Below are 19,148 nucleotides of genomic sequence, written 5' to 3' on the forward strand. Positions count from 1 at the left end.
TAAAAGACATTTACCAGGAAGACAAGAAAGGTGTAAATTCTTCTTTCTGTATACAATTGAATTTGTCCAATGCAGTAAAATATGATCTTGATGGTAATGCACTAGCTGATACTAAATAGAGTACAAATTCCACCAGCAGCATTTGAAAAAATCCGTAAGTTTGATTAACAGTTTTCTGTATTTTAGATTTTCCTACCTACAGAAGAAAGGGAATTATTCTCTTTCCAACATTGATAGATTTTGATACCTTTTTCTCCCCCTTCAAATAAATAAAAGTTGCTGTGGGAAAATCATTAATCGGATTTTTTTCTGAAGCTAGATGGAAGTCATGTTTCAAATGACTGTAACATTTCTTCTTTCACAAGGAAACCTAAAACCCAGAAGCATATATATTATTTGGTACTGCTGCACTTAAAATTTGTCCCTGTTTATGGCAAATGAAGTCTTTAAAAAGTATTATATGTACTGATGGACAGCATTTTCAGTATTTCTTACTGCTTATTCTCACAATCTGGTTTTCTTTCCTGATTATCTTACGAGTTCAGCAACTGAAATGCAGTTGTTATTATTCTGTTAAAACTTTGTTAAGACTGAGTATAATGCAGATGGATTTGCTTAAGACATACTTTCAGACCTATTGAACAATCTTGAAAGTACTATAAGACGGTCGGTAAGTAGGATCATTTCTGAAAAACTGGGGCTTGGATGTCCATCACCACTGGTGAAGACCACTCCTGTGTACATTTAGAATATGGTTACATATTGCTTTAACCACAACATAAATGCATTTTGCTACTGAAGGAGCATCCACATAACTCACATCAGCACTCACAGAGCACATGAATATTTGTCACTTAAAGGATCAGAATAGGAAACTGATCCAGCTGAAAATTAACCTTTTAAGGTATTTGTTTCTTTTGCTGTTTCCAGCTGGATCACTTCCTGACTGAGCTCACTGACCTCAACACTCGGATCTGCAGATGAAAAGGACTATGAACATATGGCTGCAAGCAACCATGAAATAACTACCTCAAAGCACAATAGTCATGGCTGTGCTTCTTTACTGGGGTTCTGGCTAAAACTTCTTAAATCTGTTGCTTTTTAGAGGTAAATTATAACCAAACATATAATGTCAAAAGGAACTCTGGCAAAATCAAATTCTTGAGATACAACTTTATCTTGACTACATAGTACATTCAAAATATAATATATCTGTGCTAGATATTTAAAATGCTATTTTAAGTACATTAGTCAACATGTATTAAAAACCAAACCAAAACAAAAAAGCCTAGTCTTATTTGCTGGTAAAGAGAGAAGAGAACCAATGAAAAAACAATATAGACAACCAACATAAAAATCTCTGTGGTCCTATTCTACCAAAGACAAATGCAATAATAAAACAGTTTGCAGCAGGTGTTATAGGTGAATTGCACAGAACTTAACTGGTAGCCTGTAAGAGACGAGAGAAGCTGTGATTTATATGATTTATCAGAGTGCAACCTATTATATCAGCTCAGGGAAATCTTAATTCTATCTCTAAATTTTAAACACAGCCATGTAATCTTTAGATACCAAACTGCAAAATAACAAGGATAGCATTTTTCATTGGAAAATATTTTGCTCCTGTGTACTTATGTTGAATAGTCCAAACAAGACTGCATTTCTAAAATTAAGTACAAAGCATGTTTACTGGCCTCCTGTTTTCTGAGCCTCTGAAGATGAGCATTTTCACATTTTCCCACACTGTTCACCGAACTATAAAAAGACCATTAATGTAGAGATATTTGAATTAGTTAAGCATTTGTTGATGCCTGTTTTTCACCGGTAACTTACGGAATCAAGTTAGTTCAGTTAAATGAAAATTAAAATAGATGAATAGGTTCTTATAAGGCCTTTGAACTGCTCTGTATATGTTGCTTCAGTTCACCCTACTGGAACATTTTGCAAATGGGTGAAGCCCAAAAGGATCTGTTTGTAAAGGCTGTCTGATGTTCAACACAAAAGGACAAAAGAGGGAACTTCTGTAACTGGAAGAATCAGGGCTGATGCAGTTTGAGCTAAGCATTGGCTCAAACTGCAATGGTTTTAAGGGATAGGCACAAAGATGAAATTGAAATATACTTGCAAACATATAAATAAGCCAGTCAGTCAAACCTATTGCTACATGCTCTCCCATATGTGGAAAATCCTTGGGGTACGGTTGTTGGATGGTCAAGGGAGGAGATTATCCCACTCTGCAATGGTGCTGCCTCACCTTGAGTACTGTGTGGGGTTTTGGGTGCCTCAGTATAAGAAGGACAAAGCTGCTAGAGAGTGTCCAAAGGAGGGCAATGAAGATGAAGGGCCTTGAGGGGAAGCTGTATGAGGAGCAGCTGAGATCACTTGGGCTGTTCAGCCTGGAGAAGAGGAAGCCTGAGGGGAGGCCTCATTACAGTTACAAGTTTGTTGTGAAGGGGAGGGGCAGGCACTGCTTTCTCTTCTGTGATGACCAGTGGTGTGCAACCAAAGGGAACTGCATGAAACTGTGTAGGTGGGGTTAAATTGGATATTAGGAAAAGGCTTTTCACCTGGAGGGTGGCCAGGCACTGGAACAGGCTTTCCAGGGAAGTGGCCATGTCACCAAGCCTGCCAGAGTTCAAGAAGCATTTGGACAATGTACAGGACTGTAGGCTATAATACAAAATGAGGCATATTGTTTTTCCGAAGAGTGATCTCATAAGAACGTTTTGCCTGAATCTCTATTGCTAAGCATGTTTTATGGCCATAACATAGTGCCTTGATTTAATTACTTGAAAGGTCCAATCTGGAAAACTGATATTAAAAAAATCAAAAATATCAAAGTTCGTTTACAAAGTCACAGCTCAAATCCAAGAGAGTCATCAAAACACTACAGTTGCAAAAGTTCTTGCAGCTCTGGGTAACAGTGGACTAAATCACTTATTAGTATTCTGCAAAGCTAGTGCTTTCTTATTTAAAAAGCAAGGAAGGATATTTGCTTTTGTATTCATTAGAGTTCATAGACTACATAGAAAGTCTGACTCCCATGGATGTCGGTAATAAAAAAGCCATAATGGACATACCAGTCTGTCAAGAGTTTAGTGAAAATCAGCCATGAGACAAACTTGATAGCTGCCTTATTATAATTCAAAATCCATATAGCCATATGTGAAAATAGCATTTGTGAGTACCTACTAACTAGACACTGCATTCCCTTTCTTCACACACTGCCTTTTCTTTATGTTCAGACTGAAAGTTCTTAATCTGGGGATTCTCACGTTTCTTACTCATGCTTTGAACCACTGGTGATCAGTCAGCTTCCTTTGCATCTCTCCAGAGTTACAAAGGCCACCTTGCATGAGAAGAATGATCAACAAAGCTCCTCTTTTCCTCCAAATCTTTCATATCTGTGACTCCAACTGCTTTTTCTCATAGCTTCTATTCAGGCTACAGTTGCCTGGGAATGATGAAAAAATATAACTGAGATGAGATTGCAGCGAGCACAGCTGCATAACAGAAGTGGTTGTGCACTTTTTCTGGGTGGTCAGTATTATTTGTGGAATATATGACTTGCAGTCAGAAGAACTACAGCATTTTTTGCTTCCCCTTCTATCAAATCCAGAAGTAATTAATTGTATTTCACAGCTGGTTTTAATATCTCATCCTTATGCAATATTAGCATGACTTTAGTTACAAGATGCATGAAGGAAATACACTCAACTTTAAAAATAGTAACTAGATTAAAAGCCAATACAGATATTGTCAATGAACAGACACCACACTAATGTGCATATCCTACTGAAGTTTTATTAAACTACACCTTATATGAACTACTTTTAGAGAAAAGGAAAGAAATCTTTGAAACTGATCTCTTCAAACACATAATCATTGAAATTACTGGTCTTCAAACCTGTTTTCCATACAAGAGTAAGAAATATTGCTTAGAAATACTTCTGGATTTTCCCATGTTTATGGCAATAAAATTCCAGCTACTTTTAATTCTGTACCTTTTTTTTTTTTTTTTTTTTTTTTTTTTTTTTTTTTTTTTTTTACCTAGAATCTGCATCACCACACACGTAGTAGATGAAAAACAGATTACTGTGCCATCCAGGAGGAAGAATAACACTGCTCCAGAATATTAGAAGACATCAAGATAATGGATAAAGAATGCCTTAAGAATTAGCAATTAGAGTATGAAACTTGTCTTTAAAAAAGAATTCCATTACTATTACTAGTGAGGATATGAAATGTTTGACTACTCATCCTAGACTTCTGCAGAATCTATTTAACTTTGACAGGTATGATTAACATTCAAAACTCTTCCTTTCTATGTGTTTAAGAATTTCTTTTATATCTTTGTATTTAAGCAAGTAGGAAATTGCCCTTTAGAATATGAGTTAATTATTTTCATCCGTTACATCACTGTATTAGCAATTGTTTTAAAGTAGAGCTAATTTATCTCCCCAGAGGACCTTAAGTCAGTGTAGTTTGCACTTTGAGCATCTCTGCTGATGCTCTGTCCTAATTTGGATGGGTCCACACAGAACAAATGGGAACCTGTTTTAGAGGGATATTCAGAAAAACAATTTTTATGCTACCTGGTTTATGTCTCTGGGATTTCTCTCTTATAACACCAAACAACGTTTCCTGCAGTAATGTATACTGTCTGTGATTTTTAGTGTGCATTTGTGCTTTTAGCTTGTTTTTTTATTGCTTACTTTGAGTGAGAAAATGCACCCTCAGATGCAATTTATGAAGCAGGATCACTGTTTTCAAACTAGTAAATCCTGTGACTGAGAGCTGGCAACACATTTTTTGTGCCTTAGAATGCAAGAGTTTTTAAAATGAGCATCCTCACTTCTGATTGAGATTTGAGGAAAGCAGGTAAGATTTGTGTATAAGCTGGTCTTAGGGTGCTCAGGTGGATGTCAAGGAGACAATGTCATTCTGGATGGCTACTCTGAAAGGGGGAATAAATGAGCCTTACAAAGTGGGGTTGTTACTAATCTTCATTATGCCAAAGAACAAAACTATGTAGTCACTCTTGAATCACTTGGTATACTGAAAGTTTAGTTAAGTTGTGGGAAATAAAAAGAGAGAGTTCATTGTGGGAGGTGTGGAAGGAAAGGGTTTTGGTTGATTTGTACAGTTGAATTAAAAGGTTCTGTGTTAATTGCTTTTTGGAAAGCAGAATGGCCCTTTAAGGGAGGGATTTCTCCACATGCAGGTTAGACAGGTGAATTTGGTGGGCAATCTGTGAGGCAGCAGCCTCAGCAAGGGGGGCTGTTGTCAGGGCCTGCTGACGGTGGTAGGGCCTGATAGGGCGACTGGATGGGCCAATCAGCGTTGATGATGCAGCAACAAATTGCCCAAAGAAGGCAGTGAAGAAGTGAAGTGATGGAGTAACCTTGAATCAGCGTGCACGGTACCACCATACATGGACTATGGAGGGATGGACTCCTGGAGGGGAGGGAAGAGGGCGTGGTGTGAAGGAAATAAATGGGGGTGACCTCCCCCTCCCCCGTGTGCTCCCCGGTGACTTCGCTGTGGCGAGGCACCCTGTGCGCGCAGTTTGGCCATTAAACCCTATTTTGCTTTGCTCCTTACTCTCATCTCTCTAAAAATTCTTCGAGCCGAGATTTTTCTCACAAAGTGTGCCTGCATACAGGTTGCTGATGCCAGCCAGCAGAGAACAGCTCACTTCTACACTGCTAAATTACCTTAGCCTATAAAGCAGCTTGGGCACACACAAAGTGACTAGTAGAAATGGCCCATTGTGTATCACAAACTGAGCATGGAAACTGGAACAATGTAATCTCACTTGTGACAAAAATATTCTAGGAACAGCCTGTGCTGGTTTTGGCCTGGGTAGAGTTAATTTTATTCACAGTGCCTAGTATGGGTCTAAGTTTTCCTGAACACAAGGTAGATAAGAAAGATATCTTTTTGTTATTGCTGAGAAGTGATTACACAGAGCCAAGACCTTTTCTGGTTTTCACACTGCCATGCTGATGAGGAAGTTGGGGGCTCTTGTGAGGTTGGAAGGGGACATAGCTGGGACAGGTGACCCAAACTGACCAAAGGGATATTCCAGACCATATGGCATCATACTTAGTATATAAAGAGGGAGAAAGAAAGAGGAAGGCAGAGATATTCAGAGTCATAATTTTTGTCTTCCCAAGTAATTGTTACACATGATGGGGCACTGTTCTGGAGATGGCTGAACAGCTGCCTGCCCATGGGAAGCAGTGAATAAATTCCTTATTTGGCTTTGCTTGTGTGCAGGGCTTTTGCTGTCCCTATTAAACTGCCTTTATCTGTACTCACCAGTTTTCCAGCTTTTACTCTTTCACTTCTCACACCAGTTGCACTGGTGGCAGAGTGAGCGTCTTTGTGGTACTTGGTTGCCAACTGGGGTTAAACCACATCAGAACCACAGTAAAAATTTCACAGAATGTACAATTGAATTTCAGCTCTCAGGAGCACTCCCTGGTACAGTTCAATTTACTAGCAGGTTTTAGAAAGACAATTCATAATAACAGTGAAGTACTTTAGGCCCTTTGAACTGCTTGAGATAGTTTATTCAGTTAAGCATTGACATAATCTAGACAGTGATGCAAATGTCTCTCTATATGAAGAGTAATGGCTACACCTACTACCTTAATAACAATCATTAAGACAAGGGGTGTGTTAGGTAGTTATCACACTGAAAAAAAAAAAAAAAGAAAAATAAAAAAGTTGTTTGTTGTGTTTCTCTGCAAGGAAGTGATACATATAATTTCACCCTTGCATGAGCAATTCACTGCTATTTCTGGGCAAGACAACTAGTAGCTACATAGTAAAAGGTATCAAGAGATTTTTTTTCTAGCAACATTCACACTCAGGGAGAGCTCCAGAGAGCCAGATAGTTTCTGATGCAGCAACAGTTCTCCAGAGTTTCCCAAAATTAGCAGAAGAAAGGAAAAAAAGCCTAGCCTCAAGCAGCCTGAATTCTCAAAGGTATACTGACCAAAAGAAAATGGTTAATATTAGAGAAGTTTAACTTTTAACTGACTTAAGAATGCCTTTATGATCCAAGCCCTTGCTGCTTATCTGAAAGTTAAAAGTATTTCAGGTATTACTCTTAAAGCTGCATTTAAAGAGCAAAAGCATCGTAGAGATGAAAAGGATGTACTTAGTATGAATTTTTTTATTCTCATCTACCTTCTAGACCATCTCCTATTTTCATATGAGCCTAAGGATTCTCAAATCAGGAAAAAGAAGACCTAATGAGCTTTCCAGCAGAAACCTTCAAGGAGACAGAAGAATAAATAATCCTACTTATGATGCTTCCACTGAGAAAATACTTTGAGAGATAAGTGTCAAATGTTATGAAAACCCAGTTCAATTAAACAGTTCAATTGTCTATCTATCATTTTTAGTTTCTCTTAAAATTCTACCCAGTACCTAAACTTTCTCACTTCAATTTTTCTGTTGTTTGGGTTTTTCTTTTTCTTGATTTGTTTTTATTCAGTTTGGTTTTTTACTGAAGATGAAATATTTCCCTATGTTTTCTAATTAGCAGAGATTTCTATCAGGACTTGCTTAAATTTTGGATGCTTAGCAGTTTTGCACATCATCTCTTTCAGAGTCTATTTTCTCTATATGCAGCTGCAGTTCTGTGTGATCCAAATGAGAGCACATATCAGTGACATGCAACAAGAGTTCAGAGAAAAGACTTGAAGTGCCTTGTTTATGTGTGAGATCTTAACTCTGGAGTCAAATGTAGATGTTTGAAACACCAGTACTGTCGATTATTTCTATTCAGATGTGAAAAATTAATCTGAAAGGACTTTCCAGGGGAATAGCAAAGCTTTAGGCCTTGAAGGTTCTATGCTTCACTAAGAGCACTACTGCCAGCTCTAGACCTCAAGCAATATTGTATTTGCTCACCACTAGGCACTCCTGTCCTCCAGTTAATTGGTAACAAGTAACATAGAGGAGAAACAGAGGAGTTAAATTTTGGAGACAGTGATTCAAATTCCTTCCACAATAACTGAGATTATTGGACATATTTCCAACAGTCCTGGCAGCAAATGCATGTTGCATGGAACAGGTTTCTGTGAAAGGCAAGCAAATCACAACCCACTTCTGGAGACATGGGAAATAGCTTTCTTCTAGTCTTGCTGTGCTGCATGCAACTCTACCTAAAAGAAATAAGGAATTTTAACTGCAGTTTTGAAAAGTAGCAAGCACTGAAATGATTTCTTTTTGCACAGAGTTAAATCTTACTTGTGCATAGAAGCAGCCATGTTACATTGCTGGGTAACACCTGGAACAAAAGGGCTCCACTGTACAGTCATCCCAGTTGCAAAAAAGTAGCCATGACAAGGAAGTACTACCTAAAGTATGTACTCTCATTCTGTTGCATTTCTAAATTGTATATGTGGGCTTACAGCTGATTTGCCTTATTCGGGGTGATGGTCCCTGATAAGGCCTGATGGGTTGAGGGAGACGCCTCAGCCCCCTGGAGGGGTGCTCCCCACAGAAGACAAAAGTGAGGCAAACTGATAAGGATGGAGTGTTAAGAAATAGCACCGTCTTCCTTTGTGGTATCTTCTATGACTGCTCGAAGGCCCACCTTGCCTCAGGCATTCGCATCACCATAACCCCCCCAATAGATTGACTATTACTCATAAAACTACATGAAGGAGAAAAAAAAGGTAAAAAGTGTGAAGTTTAAAGTCCAGCAGAGAAAGGGAGAAATGCCAGTGTCTCTGTGAGGGTAACTGCTGCAGCTTGTCCTGTCTCCTCCTACCTCCTGGAACAATGAAGGGGAAAGAAGACCATGTGCTTTCTATTTTTCTACCCTTTACTTTCTTAACTCTACTTTCTTACAAAGCTTATTTCTTCATACATTCTATCTTACATCTTATGCTAACAGCTACTTTGATTCTTGTTTTATAAGCATCTTCTTTCCTGTGTTTTCCTGACTTAATACTAATAACAGTAACATGCTTTACTCTTTGCTACTTTATATTGGTTATTGCTTTTTGCTATTCTTACTTTATAAGACCAGCTCTGTTTTCCAACTGCAGTAACTTGCTTTACTTTCAATGTGCAGTTTCTTTTTCAACATGTGTGCTGATAAGAAGCAGTTCTGTTCTTTCCTTTTGTTTTGTGTTACAGAGACAGTGGTGTGCAAGATATTTTATTGTCCTATGTTATTGAGAGAGTGTATAGATAAGTGTTTTAGGTGGCTGTGTTTTTAGTTAGTAGTTCATTGTTGCTAGTTTCTGTCTTTTGTGAAAATGGGATACATTGCTGTATTGTAACTTGAGTTTAGTGTGTTTGTCTCTGTAGAATGTCTTTTCTGCTGGTTTCTTTTGGGGTCTTTTATTATCAATTAAGTACAATCTTGCAGCTGAAAGTTATCACCTGCAAAGCAGAACCCACAATAACTGTCAAATATTTTTATTAATAAATGTTATTTCAGGAGCGGTTGTGGGAAGAGTTCTTTTCTGGCTTAAGCGTGGCTTCATATTAGAGGTCAGAAACCCTTCCAACCTGTGGGCTGTCCGTAGTCGACAGACAGTGTTGGGGACATAAGGCTCTGATTGTCTAGAAACACTTATAGCTAGTAAGTTTTATTAATACAGTTAAGACTAGAAATCTTTGCATTTCTGTCTCCCTCCTCCCTTTCACGTGACACCTAATTAGTAGAAACTTTTGTCCCTCCCTTTCACCATGCTTTGAGAGCCACTAGCTGTTACAATGACTTGAGTAGCACCTCTGATGGTGGGAGGGGAGACTGTTTTCTAGAATTAACACCTTAGACTTCTTCCTTCCACTGAGGAGGTTCAGATGTGCAAGACCAGTAATGAGGCACATTTCAGACCAGCTAGTTTTATTACAGGACAGTAGAAAAATCCCTTTCAGAGTGGGTTAATAGGGTGGGTAATTTGTCATCTAGTAAGGAAAAAGGGAGTCTGTAAATCTTCGAGCAGATGGTAGATTTATGCTAGAGTCTGTGTTCTTTTTAAGGGATTTGTTACCATATGTGCTGCTTCTATTTTATGATTCTTCTGTTTTGATTACTGATAAAACTCTATTTGAATGCAAGAAGGGCTAGGGCTCAGTGTAATGAACCCAAAACAGGTTCCAAAAGAGCAACAAAAAGTGCATTCATCCTTAACATGAAGACAGTACCAGATTAAAAGTTAAAACTACGTAAGAAAGATATTAACAAATTGAGTTGGTTTTCTAGTCTTTTATATGCTGTGCCCTGGAATTTGAATTCTCCAAAGAAGTGGGTAGAGGCCATCATAAGCTTTTAAGAAAATCCATGTTAAATTAACATTAATTAGCATTAGTACCAGCATTTAGCTACATACTCAAATCCATAAGGCAGCTGGCAACTTCTGGAAGCCCTCTTGGGTGCATTGTAAGACAGGTGTCTCCTTTGTGCCTCTTCATTCCAAGCTGCAGTACTGTTAGTCCTATTCTTTCTCCATTCCCTCATCTGCTTCTTGTCCATCTTCTTCATTTCAGGTAGTTGACTTCTACCAGTGGGGGAATACCAGCCAAAATAGACCTGAGTACCAGCCAAAAGATATACGTGTTTTCCGTAACAACCCTAGAAGTCTGAGAAGGGGTTCTGTTTGACAATTTATGGCTTAGCATTCTCCTACATGCCTTTAAAATGAGGAAAAGGATGGCCTCTGTCTAGCCCATAAAAAACAACTATGGTTGTGGTGCTACCTGTGTTATGCATTGAAGTTCTCTAGGCTGACCCATAAAACCCATCATCTTTCCTCATTGTCATTTGGTTTAGTTCTGTTGAGGAAAAGGAGAACCCACCTTTTCACGGGTCTGTTTTGGGATTTTTTTCCCCCAGCAATAGTCTGGAATGAAAGCAGTTCAGTGAACACTATTGATGTCTCATCATGGTCTTTTTCTATAAACAGAAAAATCTGTGACTTCTGGGCAGTATAGGACAGCTAATAATCAAAGTGGTGTGTGTTTATTTGATCTGCTAGTTTACTGTGCTATAAATTCCAAAGTTATGGCAGACATGCTGGAGGTGGGCAATCACAGTCCACTAAAATCCATATACACTTTACACTGGAAACCAGTCAGAGCCAGTAAAAGTTAGTAAATCCACACTTGGAGTATAAGTGCCAAGACACATTACAGTTTGTACTTAAAGAGACATACTTGATACAAAGAAGTGTCAGAAGGGTTATTGTTCAAGTATTTCATATTTTTGAAGTCTAACATCTGAAAGCACTTGCCATGCCACAAGGTCAATTCTGACAGAAGTTAGAAACACAAGGCCTCACCTAAATGCACGAGACACAGTAAATGCACTACTTCCTACCAATGCACTATATAAATATAACTTTTAAACTAATGAGACATTTTAAAGTGACAGCCTACTACAATGATGATTGAGAAACCCTTGAGTATACATGTCTGTGCATACTCATCACCATTCAGCATGAGTGCTAGCAATCATCATAATGTAAAAAAACTACCTCAAGAACCTTTGACAGTCTAGCTACAGTCAAGCTCAGCAGAAGATAAATTTACCCTGGTAAATACCATTCTTTACTCAATGCTGATGGGAGCGGACAGCTCTTGATTCTCAGCCCAGGGTTGGTATACTTATGCAGTTTAGGTCATAATCTTTAACAGACTGCAGAAAAGAACCCAGTATGACCTGGAAAGTATACTGAGCGAAAGATGTTGCCTGATCTACAAGAGGGGACAAGTGACATTTTGAACCAGTTGTGAAAAGAAGCGCCAAACCTTATCATATCTTTTCATTGGAATGTAAGATTTTTGTGTAATTGATGCAAATACTTATTAGGCACATATTCATACACTCATTTTTTTCATTGTTTATTATTGGACCTTTCTTTCTTGAACACTTTACCCCTAGTGCTCTTAGAAACTACACAATTACTGCTACCACATGATACTCCTACTAACTGTGTGCTGATGGACAACAAATAATTGTTTTAAATCAGCATAAAAGTCAAACTCCTCATTTTAGGAATAATTTTTTCACTGAAAGATTTGTCAAGCCTTGAAATTGACTGCCCAGTGAAGTGGGAGTCACTCTTCCTGTAGGAGTAGAAGAGATGAGTCCACATGGCACTTAGTGCTATGGTTTAGTTGATATGGGGGTGTTCGGTCAAAGATTTTCTAACCTTGATGATTTGATGACTATGACACAAAACAAGCAATAACACTAATCTTCTCCATTTTAAGCTACTACAAGTATTAAGCTGACAGCTAATTATAGCAAATAAAAATGCTCAATACAGAAACTGTAACCTAAGCCACTAAAGATACTTTAGGTGACCATCTAGAACAATGCACAACAGAGCAAGAAAACTTCTTTGAAGACATCTAATGGGGAAGTAACACCGCTGAAAACACCAATTTTTACTAGTAGTTGTTGCACTCAGGAAGATCTAATTATAAACACTAAGTTTTCCCATTTCTTTCAGTAGGTTCTACTCTCCTTTGAAGCCTGCCAAAAGCATTTAACAAGCATTAAGTTATTAATTCCCAGAAAAAAAAACCCACACATTTTTATTTCATCTTGAAAATATAAAAGAAGTTGAATACAGGCTTTTGAGTCAATTTGCATTAGAAGCCTCTTCCATGATATACTAATTTCCTTCAAAAAAGTATTCCCAGAATACAAACAGTGCCAAGTGCACTCTGTATTTTGGAGGATATTGTGGGGAGAGTTTGATGGTAAGGCAATGGTAGTTAACATACAAGATTAAAGTGTCATTGACATAGCATAGAATCATAGAATCATAGAATCGATTGGGTTGGAAAAGACCTGCGAGATCATCAAGTCCAACCCTTGGTCCAACTCCAGTCCATTTACCAGATCATGGCACTCAGTGCCACGTCCAATCTGCATTTAAAAATCTCTAGGGATGGTGAATCCACCACCTCTCTGGGCAGCCCATTCCAATGCCTGATTACTCTCTCTGGAAAGAATTTTTTTCTGATATCCAACTTAAATTTCCCCTGGCAGAGCTCACACTTCAAAACCCAATATTTCATTACACAATTACATAACACTAACCTTGGGGTGACACTGCAGAATATGTTTTGTGATTCCCGAAAATCAGTGAAAATTCATACAGGTAATGAAAATATTCCTGCAGGTGAAGGTGAAGCAAGGAAGCATAGCTACAAAATGAATGAAGTTTCTGTCTTGGTCTAGTTCTCCTAAATACTTAAGCCATTTATATCATGATATTAGGATGCTGTCTGCAGTCTGATTATGTCTATTTTTAAAGCAGGTCAGCCTTCTAAACACTGTTTGATTTTTTTTCTGATCATATCATTTAGCCTAAGATAAGCTATCAACCATCCCCAGAAAACAGTTCAACTCATGGGAGGAAAAAAAAGTATCTCAAATTCAAAAAATATCCTAAGAATGACATTTGCTGCTAAAATATTTCTGAACACTCAGTCTGTCAGAATATTCCTTCATATATTTATAGCATATTATCTCTTTCAAGCCTGATATCTATATAAAAAAGATTCACATGAATTGCTTTTCTTAGTTCTATATCAAAATAATTGCAGCAGCTAGAGCTAAAAGTAGCTAGTGGATCACCCACCAGTTATCTTTCTGTCAATATTTCCGTTTGCTCTAGTGGATGTTACATGTTATTCAGACCCAATGGTATAATGTAGAAATCCTTATGTTAATCTTCATGGTTGAGAGTGCCAGTGCATACAATCTTTGCCATTCCGTAGTATTTCAGTTATAATTTTTTTCACTACTAACAACTTTGATTTCCTTTATCTTTTGAAATGTTGATTTTCTGATTAGATCTAAATTACATATATTCTAGTCAACAAAATAAATTAGAAGGAAACCATTGCCTAGTATCACCTCCTTTTCTGAGGAGAATACAAATCTGGCTAATGTTATCAAACCACTTATTCTGAGCCTTATTTTCAGACTTCAGCAGACTGTGAAAATAAGTCACAGGTGTTCATCACTTGATATAATGTTTCTATTTTATGAGATGACAATACCTGTACTGATTACTGATGGTTCCCAGTTTGAGATGCAATTTTTAAGACAAGAATTCCGCCTCAATATGGCATGAAGCACAATAGGTCTCCCTGTCTCAACTGTGGCTACTTGAAATTACTACAATATTTTGCAATTAATTATGGTGAGCAAGATGCTTCTATATTCTCTCTTTGGATTTTATTACTGGACATCCTTAAAGTAACTCCTAGTGACCCAAGGCATACTAAATTCTACAGTGACAGATGTTGAACAAATAAATAACAAATAATTAAACAATGTTGATAATTTTCATATGGATTTGCTGGGGAGTTCATCTACTTTGAGTTAAATTCTAGAAATATTTCCATTAAATGAGCAGTTGTTGTGTACGCTATATAATATGGTCTTGATAAAGAGAGAAAATGCTGTCAAAACAAAATAAACATTTCTTCAGCAAAATAAAATATTCTTTCACTATCCACTCCAGTGACAACAGTCTAGGTAAATATTACTTTGGCATTTGGCATGACCTAAGATCAGCAAGAGCAAGCCTCCATACTTCACCCAAGTTTCAACCAGTCTGTACATATTAGAGATTGGATTACTTACCCAGAACTCCACTAGGTGTGTTTTAGGTGATTTATTAATTCTCTATTGTTAATAAACTTGGCTACACAGTATGCTTTCCAAAAGCAGCACTATTCTATAATTTCCTTTTATCTTGTGTTTTGATCTAAGATGGCGTGTTAAAACATTGCCAATCCATAAATTAAAATGTTACTTGAATCATTAACAGGGCACATGGAATGGTATTGTTCTTAATACCGACTTTTTTTAATTCTGACACTTAGATCCCCAAAACTTGTTTGAATAAATACTCTTTAGCTCATAATAAGCAAGTCCATTAATTTTGCTTCCAATCTAGAGGTAATAAAGCATCATTGCCCAGCAGCCTGGTTTTCAATAGAACTGAAAACTAATTTCAGTGTATTATGGATGGAATGGAGTATACCAAACATAATCAAAAGCAGGTTTCAGTAATTTTAATTGTTGTGCTGTTATTCAGGTCAGTCCACTTCATGTCTCATCTCTCTTCACCCTTCTCTGCTTCCAGTAAAAACTAAGAGAAACCAATAGCTAAATACTTCAGTATGGTCAACAACTTTCTTAGTGCTCATTATACCTAGAGATCAATGACTGCTTTCAAAACATTGGCAGCCTATGGACAAATCAACTTGACTCTCCCATTCATTTCCAGGAACATAACTCGGGAAAATCTTTGGAATCATTAACAAACCTTCTGCAAAAACATCTAGAGATTTCTACCTAGTAACTTGCTCAGAACATAATGATCAAATTGAGATTCAGAATGTTCTAGGCACTACCAGCAAATTAATTACTCATTACATAGGTAAGCTTTAGTGAGTTTTCTGTTTTTATCATTCTTTTATGTAATTTTTATAGTTACTGGTGAAATTTTTGTTAGTCAGCAAGCATGTCAGCAAGATAATGTATCATTTCAGTTTACACTTTAATGAGTTGATAAGAAAGAGTACATGTTCCAGTTATTAAATAAATTGCCCTATTACAAACTTAATTTCACTCTATCCATACTTCATTTGTGGTAAGTATGAAGACAAATATCACCACCACTGGTTAAAATTATTTCCTCCATAATGTCTCACACTTCTAGTCAGCTGGGTTTTGGTTGAGATAGAATTAGTTTTCTTCCTAGTAGCTTGTACAGTGATGCATTTTGGATTTAGTAGGAGAATAATGCTGATAACACACTGATGGTATAGTTGTTGCTGAGCAGTGCTTGCTCTATGTTTTCAATTTCTCATGCTCTGCCAGCATGGAGGTGCGCAAGATGCTGGGAGGGTGCAGAGTCAGTAGAGCTGACCCAAACAGGCCAAAAGGTTATTCCATACCACAGAACATCATGGTCAGCATATAAACTGGGGGAAGTTGGCTGGGAGGAACTCATCGCTGCTGGGGTCCAGGCTGGGCATTGGTCAGTGGGTGGTGAGTGAGTGTATTGAGCATCACTTGTTTCTTTTGTGTTTTATTCCTCTCAGTCTCTCTCTCTCTTTCCTTTTCCTCATTATTAGAAGCAGTAGTGATATTGTAATATAATTTTATTTTGTTTCAATTATTAAACAGTTCTTATCTCATCCCATGAGTTTTACTTTTTTATGCTGATTTTCCTCCTCAGCAGGGTAAGGGGGAGAGGGGAGATTACCCACTGAAGTTAAACCATGATAGCAGCTAACATTTACTTCTGCATCTTACCTCCTAAATTCTACAAACATTTTACTAGTTAAATAAGAATTACAGCCATTTCAAGACAGTGCTTCTGTTTAGGTAGTTTACAAATCATGCTTTAGCTAGCTCTTTTAGTGACATCTCACAAGCTTTACGCCGGTGCCTCTGCTGGCATGCTGATGCATCCTTGGGGCTGGAGGAAGGGCATCCTCAACAGAGGGAGTATTGGCTGAGGAAATCACTCCCTCTGCTGGATATTCGAACCTCTTGTCCTTACTGTAATCTTAACCCAGTATTTTCCTATCTGTTGGTGGTCCACTGCCTGAAACTGCAGCCAGAGGTCATTTAAAACATCTACATGAGCCAAACATACTGTCCACATGTTTCTGCTGAGCTCAGAAATTAAGACACAGAGAAAGGTTTACTGGAAAGAGAAGATACTTTGTAAAATAATACAGAAAAGAACAACGATAGATTTAAGAAACAAAAAAAGCAAACAAATCAAAAATGAAAACCTGAATCCAAACAAGAGAAAGGTACATAAAAAAAAAAACAAACCAAAACCAAAAAAAACCAAACAGAACAAAAGAATACTAGTACCTTGAGAAGATAAGACATATATGTGTAAATGGAACAAAGAAAATGTTTTAAATCAATTACAACAGAAGGCATACAGAAGCCAAGAAGGTGTCAAAAGTGGCTAAAAAATGCAATTAGGAGAAACATGGAAAATACAAAAAAAAAACCTCCAAAACCCAGATATTTACAGCTGGACATCAGACTTCTAGTATCTAAAGGGGACAACAAGAAAGTTGGAGAGAGACTTTTTACAAGGGCAAGTAGTGACATGGCAAGGGGGAATGTCTCTGAAGTGAAAAGAGTAGGTTGAACTTAGACATTAGGAAGGAATTCTTCTTTCTGAGGGAGGTGAGACAGTGGAACAGTTCGCCCAGAAGAGCTGTTGATGTCTTGTCCCTGGAAGTGTTCAAGGCAGCGTTGGATGGAGCTTTGAGCAACCTGATCTAGTGGAAGGTGTCCCTGCCTGTGGTAGAGGAATTGGAAAGAGATGTTCTTTAATATCCCTTCCAATCCAAGTCATCATGTGGTTCCATGACTATCCCAAGCATGTGCTTTCTGCAAGGAAATGTGAGAAATGCATGTACCCCTGTAGGGTAGGACTGTAACTGTGCAGGACCATCAGCTTACATCAGGGCTGTACTGCTCAAAGTCATTGACAATTCAAACTCTGGGAGGATCATGGCTAGGTGAAAATCCAATTTTCCTGAAATTTCTACTTTATTTTAAAAATATAATGTTGAAAAGATGCCTAAGCACACATGTGATTTCTCAGCTCAGAAGATGTGTAAACATGGTTATGGGCATAAGTCAGACAATGACATCTATGTGTTCCTTCACCCAGATGCAGAAATGGCATCTTTAGCAATTTTGGTCAAGGATGTGATACTTGAGAGCCTTGGCACAGCGACATGGCTTCAGGAGATGCTTGTGTCCCGGGATCATTCAGAAGCATCCAGAGTAACAGTGGATGATCATCCACCAAATATTGCTGAAGGAAGCAGCTCTGAGGGGCTCAGTTCTGAGTGAGTAATCAGCTCTAGCGCATCAGCCTCAAGTGATTCAGCTCTAGCCCCTCAAAGCCCAGGAAGGCTCCCTCCACATTGATCCCTTGCCGCACACTGAAGAGAGGTCCAGACACCAGGTTCGGCGGCAACAGAAGAAGCAACTTTACTGGAAATGCCTCATTTATATAGGGTTAGGCATGGAAGGTTCTGGAAAAAGGGGTGGAGTCGAGCTTCGCATTGGGTGAGGGAAGGATTGACAAATGGACCAATGGGGAGCAGAGGTGGAACTTCTTAATGACCAATAACAGAACAGGGATAATGACCAACCATAGAACAGGGATAAAGACCAATGGGGTCACGGAACTTTAACCAATAGGAAAGAATGGCGGGAAAGGAACCCCAGGGGGTTATGGGAAAAAGAAACCTGGACAGGAATGACTAAGGGAAAATGCAATAGGGAAGACATGTTTATAACGCAATTTTATTATACAGCCGAAGTTAACCCAACAATATTAGGGGCAGTCAAAATCAGGGAGTCCACATTCTCACAGGACCAGCACTAAATCCTGGGTATTCTCCCACATCTCCACCTGTTTAATTTTCTAAATGAGCATAGATTATACAAAATCAAGGTGAAAAAGTAAAAGGACTTGAAGACCAGAACAATGAAAGGTGGCAGTGTAACATACAGATAACATAGAAATGCCAAAAATATGTTTCTCCGTTGTTTTCTGCTTATCAATACATGCTACGAAAATCCTTCTGTCAGCTTACCACAAAAACCTTCTCAAGGAAATGTTTCCTGCCAAAAAATCCTCCCATTGTTATAGCTTTCCAAGCAGCTGGACTGGACACGTGCCAGAAAATCATGTACAGCCATTGCAAGACACTATAAAGACCTGAAGATGGATTAGAAAATCAGAGGAACAAAGAGAGAAAGACAAGACTGGGGAACCTTACCTAGGAATCTCTTTTGTTCTCTCCTCTCAACTTTCTTCAACTCTCTTCTACTACCACCAGCTTACCGACCTCAGGACAACACCTCTGTCAGCCTGGGAAAGGACTGACCCTGCTCTGTGTGTGTTATATTTTCTTCACTGTATATTTTTTGAAAGCTACAGAACAGCAGCTTTTTGCAGCTGAACCGGAGACCAGTCCAGCCCTGTGTCACAGCAGGAAATGGAACCAGCATTCCTGACAGACTATCCCCTCTGCTGCTAAGAAATAACATCAGGACATGGCAGAGAGAGAAAGAGACAAAG

General features: G+C 38.2%; 1 protein-coding gene across 1 annotated transcript in view; it reads left to right on the plus strand.

Moving 5' to 3' along the window:
* RNF180 (ring finger protein 180) overlaps nucleotides 1-19,148 on the plus strand; it is a 107,838-nt gene that overhangs the window by 17,575 nt on the left and 71,115 nt on the right. Inside the window, 2 exon segments of the mRNA XM_071581531.1 lie at nucleotides 10,528-10,603; nucleotides 17,724-17,904. Of these exon segments, the coding sequence (XP_071437632.1) occupies nucleotides 10,528-10,603; nucleotides 17,724-17,904 (257 nt within the window).

Source organism: Pithys albifrons, chromosome Z, assembly GCF_047495875.1.
Source record: "Pithys albifrons albifrons isolate INPA30051 chromosome Z, PitAlb_v1, whole genome shotgun sequence".
NCBI lineage: Eukaryota > Metazoa > Chordata > Aves > Passeriformes > Thamnophilidae > Pithys > Pithys albifrons.